Raw genomic sequence first — 18034 nt, 5'->3', positions numbered from 1 at the left:
AGAAGAGTTAGGACATTGAGGGGGCAGAAACCCAGAGCCATCTAATAGAAGAGTTAGGACATTGAGGGGGCAGAAACCCAGAGCCATCTAATAGAAGAGTTAGGACATTGAGGGGGCAGAAACCCAGAGCCATCTAATAGAAGAGTTAGGACATTGAGGGGGCAGAAACCCAGAGCCATCTAATAGAAGAGTTAGGACATTGAGGGGCAGAAACCCAGAGCCATCTAATAGAAGAGTTAGGACATTGAGGGGGCAGAAACCCAGAGCCATCTAATAGAAGAGTTAGGACATTGAGGGGGCAGAAACCCAGAGCCATCTAATAGAAGAGTTCGGACATTGAGGGGGCAGAAACCCAGAGCCATCTAATAGAAGAGTTAGGACATTGAGGGGCCAGAAACCCAGAGCCATCTAATAGAAGAGTTCGGACATTGAGGGGTCAGAAACCCAGAGCCATCTAATAGAAGAGTTAGGACATTGAGGGGTCAGAAACCCAGAGCTATCTAATAGAAGAGTTAGGACATTGAGGGGGCAGAAACCGAGCGCTGTTCATGCAGCCTGAACTGAGACAAGCTGGAGTTGGATGTGTGCAACATGACAACTGTTATAAAGTATTGTACAGTAACAACTAAAGTCTCTGTGATGTTTATGTTGTACTATTACTACAAAACAATCTAAAATAAAAGGGATTTAAGATGATTACAGCTGGGCTGCCTGGGTCTAATGCATTTCTGCCTACTACCGTTCCAGGACCCTATACTTATGATGCTTTCGAATTTGAATCCTGAAAAGTACCTGTTTCTCCATAAACCTGTCAGTATTTAGACTGTGTTTTTAGAGCCCGCCTCAGGTCTGGAGGGTTAAAGTGTCACGTTCTGCTGAATCAGCAGAAAATGCCTTCAAAATCAGCCTAAAAAATGTCTTCTAAATCCTGACAGTTTTCTGAAATACCTCATGTTTCTATATCAGTGGTGCTCAATATTTCATGTCAAGGACCCCAAAGATTATATGTAATTGGCCACAAGAGTCAAGACCCCCATCTGAAAATATGTTATTCCAGGAACCCCTCAGAAGCAAAGATTAAAAGTTAAAAACGTTCGCTCTGAAAGAATATATATTCAAAGATTTGTGCCACGTTTTCAAGATTTTTCAAAAATAGCAGACCTACAAGCTCATAGCGTGGCACTCCACCACCTCATGCCCTCCCTGGCGCCCACCACCAATAGGAGGTTGAACCCACAAGCTTCCGTTTGAAAGGCGTTGCGCTCTGACCACGAGACTAGGGTGGATTATAGCGAGAGCAGGACCTTGTATGTAATCACCTGTGTGTGTGCGTGCGTGCGTGTGTGCGCGTGTGCGTGCGTGCGTGCGTGCGCACGTGCGTGCGTGCATTTTATTTCTGGAGTCATTCTACTTCATCTTTGTTGCTTAGTAATAATCTATGCAACGTCAGATAAGCTGCATTCATTCATTCATTCATTCATTCATTCATTCATTCATTCATTGCTGACTTTTTAACTTGACTTCTGTCCAAACAGGCAACGTGATAATTAGGCCAGTGGTTCTCAAACTTATTTTATATTTTTAGATGTAGCAAAAAGTGAAAACGTTCTTGAAAATACATCATATTATTATTATTATTTCATAATCATCGTTTTCACATTGAAATATGTTCAGACATTTTCCAAAAATAGCGGAAAAAGTTTTTGTACGAGCTTGAAGATCACCTTTCTAGTTATTTCTGTTATTTTTACATTTTTGCTAAAGTATACAATGAATAAAAGGTTCCAGGGGGTCCCCAGGGGGTCCCCAGCTAAATGTGCTAATGTGTAATACAATCATTTTAACCACTTTATTACACATTTGGTTCCATTTGTACACTCTCAGAGTTACAGACCCATAAGGGTCCATTTGGACCCTCAAGGACCCCTGGGGGTCCCCGGACCACACTTTGAGAACCACTGTTTTATGTGTTTTTCTGTCGGAAACTGAAGATAAATATCTCTGAGCGTAGAATAAAGACCAATACTATTACATTATTATTACTATTATTACTATTACTATTACATTATTATTATAATAATGATAGATGAATATCTCTGAGCGTAGAATAAAGACCAATACTATTACATTATTATTACTATTATTACTATTACTATTACATTATTATTACTATTATTACTATTACTATTACATTATTATTATAATAATGATAGATGAATATCTCTGAGTGTAGAATAAAGACCAATACTATTACATTATTATTACTATTATTACTATTACTATTACATTATTATTACTATTATTACTATTACTATTACATTATTATTATAATAATGATAGATGAATATCTCTGAGCGTAGAATAAAGACCAATACTATTACATTATTATTATAATAATCTTCTCACCAGAATGCAGGATGATCCCACTGTCCGTGTCGCTGACCTCTCCGTTGCACTCCATGATGCTAACGTGTAGCGTTAGCGTCGTAGCTTCTGTCTGCGCCGCGGGTCTTCACAGGGGGAGGAGCCAAAGGATCATGTCGAGGTTTACCACGCCCTGAGAAACGGACAGAAGGAAATGTTGTCACCAATATATTAATATTAATATACGTTTTATGAAGAATAATAGTGTTTCGACATTTTAATAATATAACCAGTAAGACGCCTGAGGGCCCTAAAGGGCGAGGTCGTGCACGCATCCTCCTGGGTGACGGCAGACTGCTGGGCGAGCGCTGGCGCTTTGGCATGGGGGGGGGGGGTCAGATCAACATGTGGAATTAATTCATATTCTGTAGTCTGTACTGGCCATATATGGAGCGTGTCTTGAGTGTACAGGGTTTGATGAGGGCCCAGGGCCTTAATTTCTGGGTCTGTTGAGAACTCTAGTTTTCACCGGCTGCCGGGCGCGGCTGCACTATTAACTTTGGGGCGGGGCAGAATTAAACTAAGAGCAAGTGTGTAGAACTATGTCTAGAGCTGTACAGCTCTCTACAGAGGCTGCCTGTCCAAGGTGTAGAACTATGTCTAGAGCTGTAAAGCTCTCTACAGTGTGTAGAACTATGTCTAGAGCTGTAAAGCTCTAGACATGTGTGTGTAGAACTATGTCTAGAGCTGTAAAGCTCTCTACAGAGTGTAGAACTATGTCTAGAGCTGTAAAGCTCTCTACAGTGTGTAGAACTATGTCTAGAGCTGTAAAGCTCTCTACAGTGTGTAGAACTATGTCTAGAGCTGTAAAGCTCTCTACAGTGTGTAGAACTATGTCTAGAGCTGTAAAGCTCTATGTCTAGAGCTGTACAGCTCTCTACAGAGGCTGCCTGTCCAAGGTGTAGAACTATGTCTAGAGCTGTAAAGCTCTCTACAGAGGCTGCCTGTCCAAGGTGTAGTTACTGTAGTACAACACTTTAAAACAGTTGTCATGTTGCACACATGCCTAAAAAGAATTGCTGATATTTGCGCCACCCTCGTTGAAAACAATGTATTTCCAACTCCAGTTTGTCACTCTAGTTATAATAGTTCAGTAGGACCTTCCCTCACACCTGATGCATGGAGTAGTTTCTATGTCGTTATGACACCTTAACCGTAAAACCTCCTGTTTCACAACACAACCCAAAGTCCCAAACACTGTGAATCACACTGTGACATCACTTAAGTAAAGTTAAATATACGTAGAAATCAGATCTGTGGCCAATTGGCAGATGATCGTCTGACCAGTGGTTTATATACATGTTGCATATTATTATTATAGGATTAATGCTATATTGTCATTTTCTGATCACTGGTTATTTATATTAACCAACATTTGCTGTTTTTAACTTTATCTCAGAAAAAAGAGAGAGGAGAGAGAGACGAGAGAGAGAGAGAGAGAGAGGAGAGGAGAGGAGAGAGGAGAGGAGAGGAGAGGAGAGGAGAGGAGAGGAGAGGAGAGGAGAGGAGAGGAGAGGAGAGGAGAGGAGAGGAGAGAGAGAGAGAGAGAGAGAGAGAGAGAGAGAGAGAGAGGATTGTTAAGCATTGTTGTTGGTCATTACTGAAGCTACCAGTCACGTCCGTCTGTCTGTCGGTCATTACTGAGGCTACCAGTCACGTCCGTCTGTCTGTCCAGGTGGTCATTACTGAGGCTACCAGTCGCGTCCGTCTGTCTGTCCAGGTGGTCATTACTGAGGCTACCAGTTACGTCCGTCTGTCTGTCCAGGTGGTCATTACTGAGGCTACCAGTCACGTCTGTCTGTCTGTCCAGGTGCGTGTAGGAAGGTTGTGTCCTGGAGTTGAACTACACACCCACTGACACAATGACTGGACAAACATGGGATTGCTCAAGAGCTCCCATGAGAACTGAAGGAGTGCGAGTTCAGAACCATAAAGTACAACATAAGAACTGAAGGAGTGAGAGTTCAGAACCATAAAGTACAACATAAGAACTGAAGGAGTGAGAGTTCAGAACCATAAAGTACAACATAAGAACTGAAGGAGTGAGAGTTCAGAACCATAAAGTACAACATAAGAACTGAAGGAGTGAGAGTTCAGAACCATAAAGTACAACATAAGAACTGAAGGAGTGAGAGTTCAGAACCATAAAGTACAACATAAGAACTGAAGGAGTGAGAGTTCAGAACCATAAAGTACAACATAAGAACTGAAGGAGTGAGAGTTCAGAACCATAAAGTACAACATAAGAACTGAAGGAGTGAGAGTTCAGAACCATAAAGTACAACATAAGAACTGAAGGAGTGAGAGTTCAGAACCATAAAGTACAACATAAGAACTGAAGGAGTGAGAGTTCAGAACCATAAAGTACAACATGAGAACTGAAGGAGTGAGAGTTCAGAACAATAAAGTACAACATAAGAACAACCACATCATTTCTGTTCAGGAAATGATGCAATGAATCACAGCATACAGGTGTTTACGTGTTACTGTTACCCTTAACCCATTCTGGGCGGGAACCCCTTTTGGTGCTTTAAGCATTATGTTATACTTTGGCTATTGAAAAATAGCAGATCTACAAGATCATACGCTACGAGCTTGTAGATCTGCTATTTTTTGAAAAATCATGTAAATGTGGTGCAAATCTTTGAATATTATTTATATTCTTTCAGAGCGAACGTTTTTAACTCAAATCTTTGCTTCTGGGGGGGTCCCTAGAACAACATATTTTCAAATGGGGGTCCGCAGCCAAATACAGATAATTCTGGGGGTTCTTGACATGAAAATGGTTGAGCACCACTGACATAGAAACATGGGGTTTAACCCTGTGAGAACCACTGACAGAAACATGGGGTTTAACCCTGTGAGAACCACTGACATAGAAACATGGGGTTTAACCCTGTGAGAACCACTGACATAGAAACATGGGGTTTAACCCTGTGAGAACCACTGATATAGAAACATGGGGTTTAACCCTGTGAGAACCACTGACATAGAAACATGGGGTTTAACCCTGTGAGAACCACTGACATAGAAACATGGGGTTTAACCCTGTGAGAACCACTGATATAGAAACATGGGGTTTAACCCTGTGAGAACCACTGACATAGAAACATGGGGTTTAACCCTGTGAGAACCACTGACATAGAAACATGGGTTTAACCCTGTGAGAACCACTGACATAGAAACATAAGGTTTAACCCTGTGAGAACCACTGACATCGAAACATGGGGTTTAACCCTGTGAGAACCACTGACAGAAACATGGGGTTTAACCCTGTGAGAACCACTGACAGAAACATGGGGTTTAACCCTGTGAGCACCACTGATAGAAACATGGGGTTTAACCCTGTGAGAACCACTGATAGAAACATGGGGTTTAACCCTGTGAGAACCACTGATAGAAACATGGGGTTTAACCCTGTGAGAACCACTGACATAGAAACATGGGGTTTAACCCTGTGAGAACCACTGACATAGAAACATGGGGTTTAACCCTGTGAGAACCACTGACATAGAAACATGGGGTTTAACCCTGTGAGAACCACTGACATAGAAACATGGGGTTTAACCCTGTGAGAACCACTGACATAGAAACATGGGGTTTAACCCTGTGAGCACGAGACAGAAACATGGGTTTAACCCTGTGAGAACCACTGATAGAAACATGGGGTTTAACCCTGTGAGAACCACTGACAGAAACATGGGGTTTAACCCTGTGAGAACCACTGACAGAAACATGGGGTTTAACCCTGTGAGCACCACTGACAGAAACATGGGGTTTAACCCTGTGAGAACCACTGACAGAAACATGAGGTTTTAACCCTGTGAGAACCACTGATAGAAACATGGGGTTTAACCCTGTGAGAACCACTGACAGAAACATGGGGTTTAACCCTGTGAGCACCACTGATAGAAACATGGGGTTTAACCCTGTGAGAACCACTGATATAGAAACATGGGGTTTAACCCTGTGAGAACCACTGACATAGAAACATGGGTTTAACCCTGTGAGAACCACTGACATAGAAACATAAGGTTTAACCCTGTGAGAACCACTGACATAGAAACATGGGTTTAACCCTGTGAGAACCACTGACAGAAACATGGGGTTTAACCCTGTGAGCACGAGACAGAAACATAGGGTTTAACCCTGTGAGAACCACTGATATAGAAACATAGGGTTTAACCCTGTGAGAACCACTGACATAGAAACATGGGGTTTAACCCTGTGAGAACCACTGACATAGAAACATGGGTTTAACCCTGTGAGAACCACTGACATAGAAACATAAGGTTTAACCCTGTGAGAACCACTGACATAGAAACATGGGTTTAACCCTGTGAGAACCACTGACATAGAAACATGGGGTTTAACCCTGTGAGAACCACTGACAGAAACATGGGGTTTAACCCTGTGAGCACCACTGACAGAAACATGGGTTTAACCCTGTGAGAACCACTGACATAGAAACATGGGGTTTAACCCTGTGAGAACCACTGACAGAAACATGGGTTTAACCCTGTGAGAACCACTGATATAGAAACATGGGGTTTAACCCTGTGAGCACGAGACAGAAACATGGGGTTTAACCCTGTGAGAACTATAAGACACGTTGTGAGCTTGTAGATCGGCTATTTTCTAAACATTTATTTTCTCATTTATTTGTTTTTAACTCATAAGAAATGTAGCTTTTTGGGGAAATGTTTTGAAATAATAAATACCACCAAATTGTAGTAAACAAAAAATCAGTGTTAATCTTTTCAGAATATTTTGATTTAGTCTTAGTCTAGTCTTAGTCGACTAAATATCAAAAGCCTTAGTCGATTTAGGGCTCCATTTTCGTCACCGCTAAACCCCTTACCGCTAAACTTCTTTGCCTTTTTTTCCCCTATTTTGCAAAACATTTTGAATAGTTAAAATGGCCAGTTCTACAAGCTCACAACGTGTCAATGTAGAGGCTAGCTGAACTATTCAAAAATGTTTTTCAAAATAGTAAAAAAGTAAAAAGAAGTTTAGGGATAAGGGGTTTAGGGATAAGGGGTTTAGGGATAAGGGGTTTAGGGATAAGGGGTTTAGGGATAAGGGGTTTAGGGATAAGGGGTTTAGGGATAAGGGGTTTAGGGATAAGGGGTTTAGGGATAAGGGGTTTAGGGATAAGGGGTTTAGGGATAAGGGGTTTAGGGATAAGGGGTTTAGGGATAAGGGGTTTAGGGATAAGGGGTTTAGGGATAAGGGGTTTAGGGATAAGGGGTTTAGGGATAAGGGGTTTAGGGATAAGGGGTTTAGGGATAAGGGGTTTAGGGATAAGGGGTTTAGGGATAAGGGGTTTAGGGATAAGGGGTTTAGGGATAAGGGGTTTAGGGATAAGGGGTTTAGGGATAAGGGGTTTAGCGGTGACGAAAATGGAGCCCTTTGTCTTTAGTCTTATAGTCTTTAGTCAACAAATGAGTCCCGAGTCCCGAGTCCTGAGTCCTGAGTCCTGAGTCCTGAGTCCTGAGTCCCGAGTCCCGAGTCCCGAGTCCCGAGTCCTGAGTCCCGAGTCCCGAGTCCCGAGTCCCGAGTCCCGAGTCCCGAGTCCCGAGTCCCCCCACACTGTCTTGGAACCAGTGGGTTAACCCATTTACACCCGAGGACGATTCTACAAATGCCTTCTAAATCCTGACAGTTTTCAATGTCAGTCGTTCTCAAACATTTTCATGTCAAGGAGCCCCAAGAATATATGTATTTGGCCGCCGACCCCCATCTGAAAACATGTTGTTCCAGCGACACCCTCGGAAGCAAAGATTTGGTTAAAACATTCGCTCTGAAAGAATATATATTCAAAGATTTGTGCCGCATTTTCAGGATTTTTCAAAAATAGCAGACCTACATGCTCGTAGCGCGGCACTCGGTGCCGCGCTATGAGCTTGTAGATCTGCTATTTTTCAACAGCTAAAGTACAACATAATGCTTAAAACACCAAAAGGGGTTCCCACTTCCCGCCCAGAATGAGTTAAAGTCAAGAAGTCACCCAACCTGAATGTACGGCTCACTGAGTCTTCAGTTAATCATTGTCCACATGCTGATAATATTGTGTCGTGAAGCGAGGAGTGATGTCAGAGTGTCTGTGTGTCACACACACACACACACACACACACACACACACACACACACACACACACACACACACACACACACACACACACACACACACACACACACACACACACACACACACACACACACACACACACACACACACACACACACACACACACACACACACACACACACACACACACACACACACACACACACACACAGGTAGTCATCATGTCACAGGAAACTCCCCAGACAGAGTTTCATTTCAGACACAGAGTTCTATCAACAACATGCTGTAATGCTTTGGCACTAACTAGTCTGTGATGGGACTTTATCTATCTATGGAGGCTTCAGGGTCACAAGTCATGTTTGAGTCACTTAGCAGCCCCACAACCACCTCACACGCCCTGGGATGGGACTATCTATCTATCTATCTATCTATCTATCTATGGAGGCTTCGGGGTCACAAGTCATGTTTGAGTCACTTAGCAGCCCCACAACCACCTCACACGCCCTGGGATGGGACTTTATCTATCTATCTATCTATCTATCTATCTATCTATGGAGGCTTCAGGGTCACAAGTCATGTCTGAGTCACTTAGCAGCCCCACAACCACCTCACACGCCCTGGGATGGGACTATCTATCTATCTATCTATCTATGGAGGCTTCGGGGTCACAAGTCATGTTTGAGTCACTTAGCAGCCCCACAACCACCTCACACGCCCTGGGATGGGACTATCTATCTATCTATCTATCTATCTATGGAGGCTTCGGGGTCACAAGTCATGTTTGAGTCACTTAGCAGCCCCACAACCACCTCACTCACACTCCCTGCCAAGTCAAGTGTGCTTCCATCCATACAGTTGATCCGTATGGAACTGGTGGCTCACATATTGGGGGGTCTGGGGTCTCTGTCTGGACCCAGAGGGGGGGGGGGGGGGGGGGGGTCTCCAGATGATTATGTTAGCTTCATTAGTTTCTCACTCAACAGTAATCAAACCAACACACAGGGAGTATATTGTTGTATACAGGGCAGCCCGAAAAGATACAATTTAACACATTTAGGCCTGACGTCGAAATTAAAAAAACGTTCGCTCTGAAAGAATATATATTCAAAGATTTGTGCCGCATTTTTCAAAAATAGCAGACCTACAAGTTGCTTGTAGATCTGCTATTTTTAAGTAGCTAAAGTATAACATAATGCTTAGTTAAAAGTTGTCAAATTGTCAAATGTTACGTAAGAAAGATGCAAATGTTGTGAAAATAGCAGATCTATGAGGTCATGTTGTTTGCTTGTAGATCAGCTATTATAACAATATTTATCCTTGGAACCGAGTCAATCTGATTATAATGCAATGCCAAGAGCCTGTCGAGGTGGGTGGTCCCCACTTCAGATATGATTAGTATCTGATTATAAAAATGTTTTCTTGGGTGTGTGCATGTGTGTGTGTGTGTGTGTGTGTGTGTCTGTGTGAGTGCGTGCGTGCGTGCGTGCGTGCGTGCGTGCCTGTCTGTGCGTGCGTGCGTGCGTGCGTGCGTGCGTGCGTGCGTGCGTGCGTGCGTGCGTGCGTGCGTGCGTGCGTGCGTGCGTGCGTGCGTGCGTGCGTGCGTGGGAAGACTTGGATTAGAACAGTGGTTCTCTAAAATAGCAGATAAAGATCACAGCAAATCTTGAAAGTTGAATAATTTCCAGTCCAGCCAAATACATTATGGGGTCCTTGGCATGAAAACAGTACTAGTGGACCAAGGAAACCACTGTTGTCATTATTACAGTAACTGTAGTAATGTCACTTAATTACAGTAAGACAGTACATTATTACAGTAACTGTAGTAATGTAACTTAATTACAGTAAGACAGTACATTATTACAGTAACTGTAGTAATGTAACTTAAGTAACTTAATTACAGTAAGACAGTACATTATTGCTGGCCTGACTGGCTGACTGACTGACTGACTGACTGGCTGACTGACTGACTGGCTGACTGACTGACTGACTGACTGACTGACTGGCTGGCTGGCTGGCTGGCTGGCTGGCTGACTGGCTGACTGGCTGACTGGCTGACTGACTGACTGGCTGACTGGCTGACTGACTGACTGGCTGGCTGGCTGACTGACTGACTGACTGACTGACTGACTGACTGACTGGCTGGCTGACTGACTGACTGACTGACTGACTGACTGACTGACTGACTGACTGACTGGCTGACTGACTGACTGACTGACTGGCTGACTGACTGACTGACTGGCTGACAGCTCTAATGACAGGCAACACTTCCCCATCATGTGTGCCTCGTTAAGTCTTAAAAAGCTAATTAAAGCACATGAAACAAACCAACAATCTCTTCCGGGACCTCCAATCCACGGCAGCATTATTTATATACACATTAACATTATATACACATTAACATTATATACACATTAAAAATGTCACTTTTTAAAAATAGCAACAAAACTCATTCAAGAAAGACTAGAGTTAGAGTGAATTCACACTGAGTGAATCAATGCCTGTTCACCAAAACAACATCAAACTATTAGTACTGTTGTCATAACTGATGAGTTATGACATAGTGATTGTACAGCTAATTAGCTAGCCTATTAGAACAGCTGTTTCAGGTAATTAGCTAGCCAATTAGAGCAGTCTACAGGTAATTAGCTAGCCAATTAGAGCAGTTGTTTCTCAAAAAGTGGGGGTCCTTCCTGGGACCATCAGGGTTCCCTATGGACCCCTTTACAGGTCTGAAACACCAAATGGACCCTTACGGGTCTGTGACTCTGAGAGTGTAACACATGGAACCAAATGGACCCTTACAGGTCTGTAACTCTGAGAGTGTACAAATGGAACCAAATGGACCCTTACAGGTCTGTAACTCTGAGGGTGTAACACATGGAACCAAATGGACCCTTACAGGTCTGTAACTCTGAGAGTGTACAAATGGAACCAAATGGACCCTTACTGGTCTGTAACTCTGAGAGTGTAACAAATGGAACCAAATGGACCCGGTATACGGGTCCATTTGGTTCCATTTGTTACACTCTCAGAGTTATCAAGGGTCCTTGAAATTTAAATATTTCACAACTAACTCTCCTAGAAGAAAAGACTCCTGTCCTGAAGAAGATAAAGGTTTATGAATGATAAAATGCACCGAGCAGGACAGTTTAGGCTACCAGTACATACTGTTAAATAAAACACTTACTGTTTAAAACACTTACAGTATAGGCTACGAGTACATACTGTTAAATAAAACACTTACTGTTTAAAACACTTACAGTATAGGCTACGAGTACATACTATTAAATAAAACACTTACTTCATTGGCAGCTCAGAGAGAAAGAGACAATATCCTGATAAGTGGAGACTAGAGTTGTCTGGAATTCCTGTATTGAATGTGAAGTAACAAGAGTTACAATGCTGGGAGAGAGAGAGGGTGTGTGTGAGAGAGAGAGAGAGAGAGAGAGAGAGAGAGAGAGAGAGAGAGAGAGAGAGAGAGAGAGAGAGAGAGAGAGAGAGAGAGAGAGAGAGAGAGAGAGAGACTCACCCACTTCTTACTGCTAGTGAGACTCGCCCATTGAGGGGGCGTGGCCACGAGGCCACGCACAGGAGTCGGGGGGCAGGGTTGCCAGATTTCGCGAGAGATCAGATATAAGCAACCAGGACTACGGGGAAAAAACATAGACGATCTACAAGCTCACAACAATCAAAAATTGAATTCACATTTATTTGTATTTTATTTTTTAGAAACAAGCCCAAATAAACAACTACACTTTAGAAACAAGACCAAATAAACTACACTTTAGAAACAAGACCAAATAAACAACTACACTTTAGAAACAAGACCAAATAAACAACTACAATTTACAATTTAGGCATTTAGCAGACGCTCTTAATCCAGACTACACTTTAGAAACAAGACCTAATAAACAACTACACTTTAGAAACAAGACCAAATAAACTACACTTTAGAAACAAGACCAAATAAACAACTACACTTTAGAAACAAGACCTAATAAACAACTACACTTTAGAAACAAGACCAAATAAATAACTACACTTTAGAAACAAGACCAAATAAACAACTACACTTTAGAAACAAGACCAAATAAACTACACTTTAGAAACAAGACCAAATAAACAACTACACTTTAGAAACAAGACCTAATAAACAACTACACTTTAGAAACAAGACCAAATAAATAACTACACGTTTAGAAACAAGACCAAATAAACAACTACACTTTAGAAACAAGACCAAATAAATAACTACACTTTAGAAACAAGACCTAATAAACAACTACACTTTAGAAACAAGACCAAATAAATAACTACACTTTAGAAACAAGACCAAATAAATAACTACACTTTAGAAACAAGACCAAATAAATAACTACACTTTAGAAACAAGACCAAATAAATAACTACACTTTAGAAACAAGACCAAATAAATAACTACACTTTAGAAACAAGACCAAATAAATAACTACACTTTAGAAACAAGACCAAATAAACAACTACACTTTAGAAACAAGACTAAATAAACAACTACACTTTAGAAACAAGACCAAATAAATAACTACACTTTAGAAACAAGACCAAATAAATAACTACACTTTAGAAACAAGACCAAATAAACAACTACACTTTAGAAACAAGACTAAATAAACAACTACACTTTAGAAACAAGACCAAATAAACAACTACACTTTAGAAACAAGACCAAATAAACAACTACACTTTAGAAACAAGACCTAATAAACAACTACACTTTAGAAACAATCCCAAATAAACAACTACACTTTAGAAACAAGACCAAATAAACAACTACACTTTAGAAACAAGACCAAATAAACAACTACACTTTAGAAACAAGACCAAATAAACAACTACACTTTAGAAACAAGACCAAATAAACAACTACACTTTAGAAACAAGCCCAAATAAACAACTACACTTTAGAAACAAGCCAAAATAACCTGCAAACTACCAATATTTACAAGCAACCTTACAGAAAGACAAGCCCAACGTGGCTTACAATAAGCAGACATGGCAACACTAGTCAGAAGGAGTCATATTACACTGTGCTCTACTAAAAGTATGGAATTGTGTCAACAATAACACTGTACTGATGAAGATGATGATAACACCCATTAACAATAACACTGTACTGATGAAGATGATGATAACACCCATTAGAACAATAACACTGTACTGATGAAGATGATGATAACACCCATTAACAATAACACTGTACTGATGAAGATGATGATAACACCCATTAAAACAATAACACTGTACTGATGAAGATGATGATAACACCCATTAACAATAACACTGTACTGATGAAGATGATGATAACACCCATTAAAACAATAACACTGTACTGATGAAGATGATGATAACACCCATTAACAATAACACTGTACTGATGAAGATGATGATAACACCCATTAAAACAATAACACTGTACTGATGAAGATGATGATAACACCCATTAACAATAACACTGTACTGATGAAGATGATGATAACACCCATTAAAACAATAACACTGTACTGATGAAGATGATGATAACACCCATTAACAATAACACTGTACTGATGAAGATGATGATAACACCCATTAAAACAATAACACTGTACTGATGAAGATGATGATAACACCCATTAACAATAACACTGTACTGATGAAGATGATGATAACACCCATTAAAACAATAACACTGTACTGATGAAGATGATGATAACACCCATTAGAACCTCTTATCGGTGTTTCTTCTGAAAGCTGCGAGGCCATAATATCCACCCGATAAACAGAGTGAAACTCTCTCTATCCGTTATCTTTATCTAAGACTCTGACGTTGCTTTGAAAAGACATGAAGGACATGAGTAGATAGAGCTGTGATAGTAGATAGAGCTGTGTTGATTCACTACCTTTATTCACTGACTAAACTACATGGAAACTAAATGAAAACTAAAGACATGAAGGAAATGAGTAGATAGAGCTGTGATGATTCCACTGTTCACTGACTAAACTACATGGAAACTAAATGAAAACTATATGGAAACTAAATGAAAACTACATGAAAACTACATGAAAACTACATGAAAACTACATGAAAACTAAATGAAAACTACATGGAAACTACATGGAAACTAAATGAAAACTAAAGACATGAAGGAAATGAGTAGATAGAGCTGTTATAGTAGATAGAGCTGTGATGATTCACTACCTTTATTCACTGACTAAACTACATGGAAACTAAATGAAAACTATATGGAAACTAAATGAAAACTATATGGAAACTAAATGAAAACTACATGAAAACTAAATGAAAACTACATGGAAACTAAATGAAAACTACATGGAAACTAAATTAAAACTAAAGCTACGATGACTAATAGCAGATCTACAAGCTCACAACGCATCGCAGATCTGCTATTTTCAGCAAGTGTAAAATCGGTTATTACGACGGCACCAAGGCCCGCCAAAATACATTTTAGTCGACTAAATCAACTGTAGATTTAGTCGACTAAAATCTTGTGATGTTTAAACTAGACTAAAACATTACAGGTGACTAAAATGTGACTAAAACTAAATGAAAACTATTCAAGAGAGACTATGACTAAAACTAAAATCAGAATTCGCTGTCAAAATCAACACTGTATGGAGATCCTAGGAGGCAAACACTGCCCAAAAAGACAAGTGTTTAAAAGTTTTACTCAGCTCTTCTTTAGGCAAAATATGTAATATATGAGGGACTGTTCCAAGATAATTTAATTTTTATATTATTTTTATTTTTTTAGCTTCTAAAGAATACTTTTTGTAAAACATGAGTGGTGGAAGAACTACTATTTAACCCGACACCAGATTCTACTAAATGTCTTCTAAATCCTGACAGTTTTCTGATAAACCCCATGTTTCTATATCAGTGGTGCTCAAACTATTTCATGTCAAGGACCCCCAGAAATATCTGTAATTGGCCGCCGACCCCCATCTGAAAACATGTTGTTCCAGGGACCCCCCCCCCCCATCTGAAAACATGTTGTTCCAGGGACCCCCCCCCCCCCCCCCATCTGAAAACATGTTGTTCCAGGGACCCCCCCCCCCCCCCCCCCCCCCCCCCCAGAAGCAAAGATATGAGTTAAAAGCGTTCACTGTGAAAGAATATATATATAAAAAACTTGAAGGCATACAATATATATCCAAAGATGTGCGCCACATTTTGACCATTTTTCAAAAATAGCAGATCTACAAGCTCATAGCGCGGCACTAGCTTGTAGATCTGCTCTGTCACACACTGGCATACAACTAGGACGGGAGGTGACAAGTCTCTCCATCGGCTGCAGTTTCATAATATCATATGTAATATAATATAATATAATATGTAATATAATATATACTGTCTTAGACCGAGTGGTCTTTGGACTCTGAGATGATTGACAGCAATATGTAGACATTGTTTAACTTCTGTCCGCAGCTGCTCTGCCAATAAAACTCCACTTGTCAAATGAACCCGTCAATGGAAATCTATGCTGCGTTACTGCCACCTCCTGGCTGTTTAAGGGACTGTTCTTAGATGTCTGAAACAAGTGTTAGTCATGGAGGATTGGTTCATACATTCTCTATCGTATCATATCATAATTATTATGACCCAAACCCTTACTTTTCAGGATTATAAATTCAAAAGCATTCAAAAGTATCAAATCTACAAGCTCTGTTTTGTGCTACTTAGGGATTCACCATAATTGATACCGATAACTTTCTGCTTCTCAAGTAATAACCCATGATAATAATAATAGTAAAACAAATGTAGCAGAACTGCCAAGCATATGAAAATATATAAAATAATGATATATCATCATCATTAATGTTATGAGATTCATCATGAATTCGGGATGATGTCATAATGCCCGATATCGGGCCGATAATTATCATGCATCCCTATTTAAGAAAAAAAACAGTACAAAAAAATTGTTTTCTTCAGTTCTGCCTGACAACACCTATATAGTATAACCAACATAAATGCCTGGGGGGGGGGGGGGGGGGTGGGGGGCAGAGAGAGGGGGGGGGCAGAGGAAAGGGTGTGTGACATTCACAGCATTTCATGTTAAGAATGTGTCTTCATGGTCAGTGTCACACACACACACACACACACACCACACACACACACACACACACACACACACACACACACACACACACACACACACACACACACACACACACACACACACACACACACACACACACACACACACACACCACACACACACACACACACACACACACACACACCACACACACACACACACACACACACTTTCTTGAAAAACATGTTTTCTATATCAGTGGTGCTCAACCTTTTTCATGTCAAGGACCCCCCAGAATTTGTAATTTGGCCACCAACCCCATCTGAAAATATGTTGTTCCAGGGAACAACCCCCCCCCCCCCCCCCCCCCCCCCCAGAAGCAAAGATTTGAGCGCTCTGAAAGAATAAATATTCAAGGATTTGCGCCACATTTTCACGATTTTTCAAAAATAGCAGATCTACAAGCTCGAGTGCCGCGCTACGAGCTCCTGTCCGACAGCAACGATATATAGGCTACAGTAGACTCCAAGTCTACCAACCAGAAGAGGGGGGGGGAAGTCGGGGACGACCCCCGGACAGGCCTGTGTCCGGGGTCAGGCCTCCACGCTCACACCTGCTGTGTAGAATGCATGCTTCACATTCATGACATTGTAAGAATGTAGACATAGTAAGCATATACGTATAGTTTCATGATATAGATATTCCACCGTTAGTCCGAGTACGATTCATGATAACTACTTTCTATGTATGTGATGTGTGACCATGTGTTGTTCTTGCTTACTGTGAATCGCTCTGGATTAAGAGCGTCTTAATTCACCCAGAATCCTGATATTCACTGAGGCTCTCCAAGAATCCTGAGAACAGAATCCATCTCTGAGACACTGAACAAAGTCCAGCCAATTCTCAGACAGCAACGAGAGCCCAATCTCCAACGACACCACGGCACCAACTGAACATGGTTCAGTCTCTCCTACAGGCCTTGGTTCAGTCTCTCCCACAGGCCTTGGTTCAGTCTCTCCCACAGGCCTTGGTTCAGTCTCTTCCACAGGCCTTGGTTCAGTCTCTCCCACAGGCCTTGGTTCAGTCTCTCCTACAGGCCTTGGTTCAGTCTCTCCTACAGGCCTTGGTTCAGTCTCTTCCACAGGCCTTGGTTCAGTCTCTCCTACAGGCCTTGGTTCAGTCTCTCCTACAGGCCTTGGTTCAGTCTCTCCCACAGGCCTTGGTTCAGTCTCTCCCACAGGCCTTGGTTCAGTCTCTTCCACAGGCCTTGGTTCAGTCTCTCCCACAGGCCTTGGTTCAGTCTCTCCTACAGGCCTTGGTTCAGTCTCTCCTACAGGCCTTGGTTCAGTCTCTTCCACAGGCCTTGGTTCAGTCTCTCCTACAGGCCTTGGTTCAGTCTCTCCTACAGGCCTTGGTTCAGTCTCTCCCACAGGCCTTGGTT

The 18034-nt window shown here is 41.4% G+C and overlaps 1 protein-coding gene across 1 annotated transcript in view; it reads right to left on the bottom strand.

Moving 5' to 3' along the window:
• The window catches only part of LOC306913779 (uncharacterized protein), a 76518-nt gene that overhangs the window by 48545 nt on the left and 9939 nt on the right, over positions 1–18034 (bottom strand). Inside the window, exon 2 of the mRNA XM_079490591.1 lies at positions 2407–2557. Within this exon, the coding sequence (XP_079346717.1) occupies positions 2407–2461 (55 nt within the window). The 5' untranslated portion in view covers positions 2462–2557. The remainder of the gene's footprint in view (positions 1–2406; positions 2558–18034) is intronic.

This window comes from Electrona antarctica (assembly GCF_951216825.1).
Source record: "Electrona antarctica genome assembly, chromosome: 21".
Lineage (NCBI taxonomy): Eukaryota > Metazoa > Chordata > Actinopteri > Myctophiformes > Myctophidae > Electrona > Electrona antarctica.
This window is presented reverse-complemented; position numbering and strand designations above follow the sequence as displayed.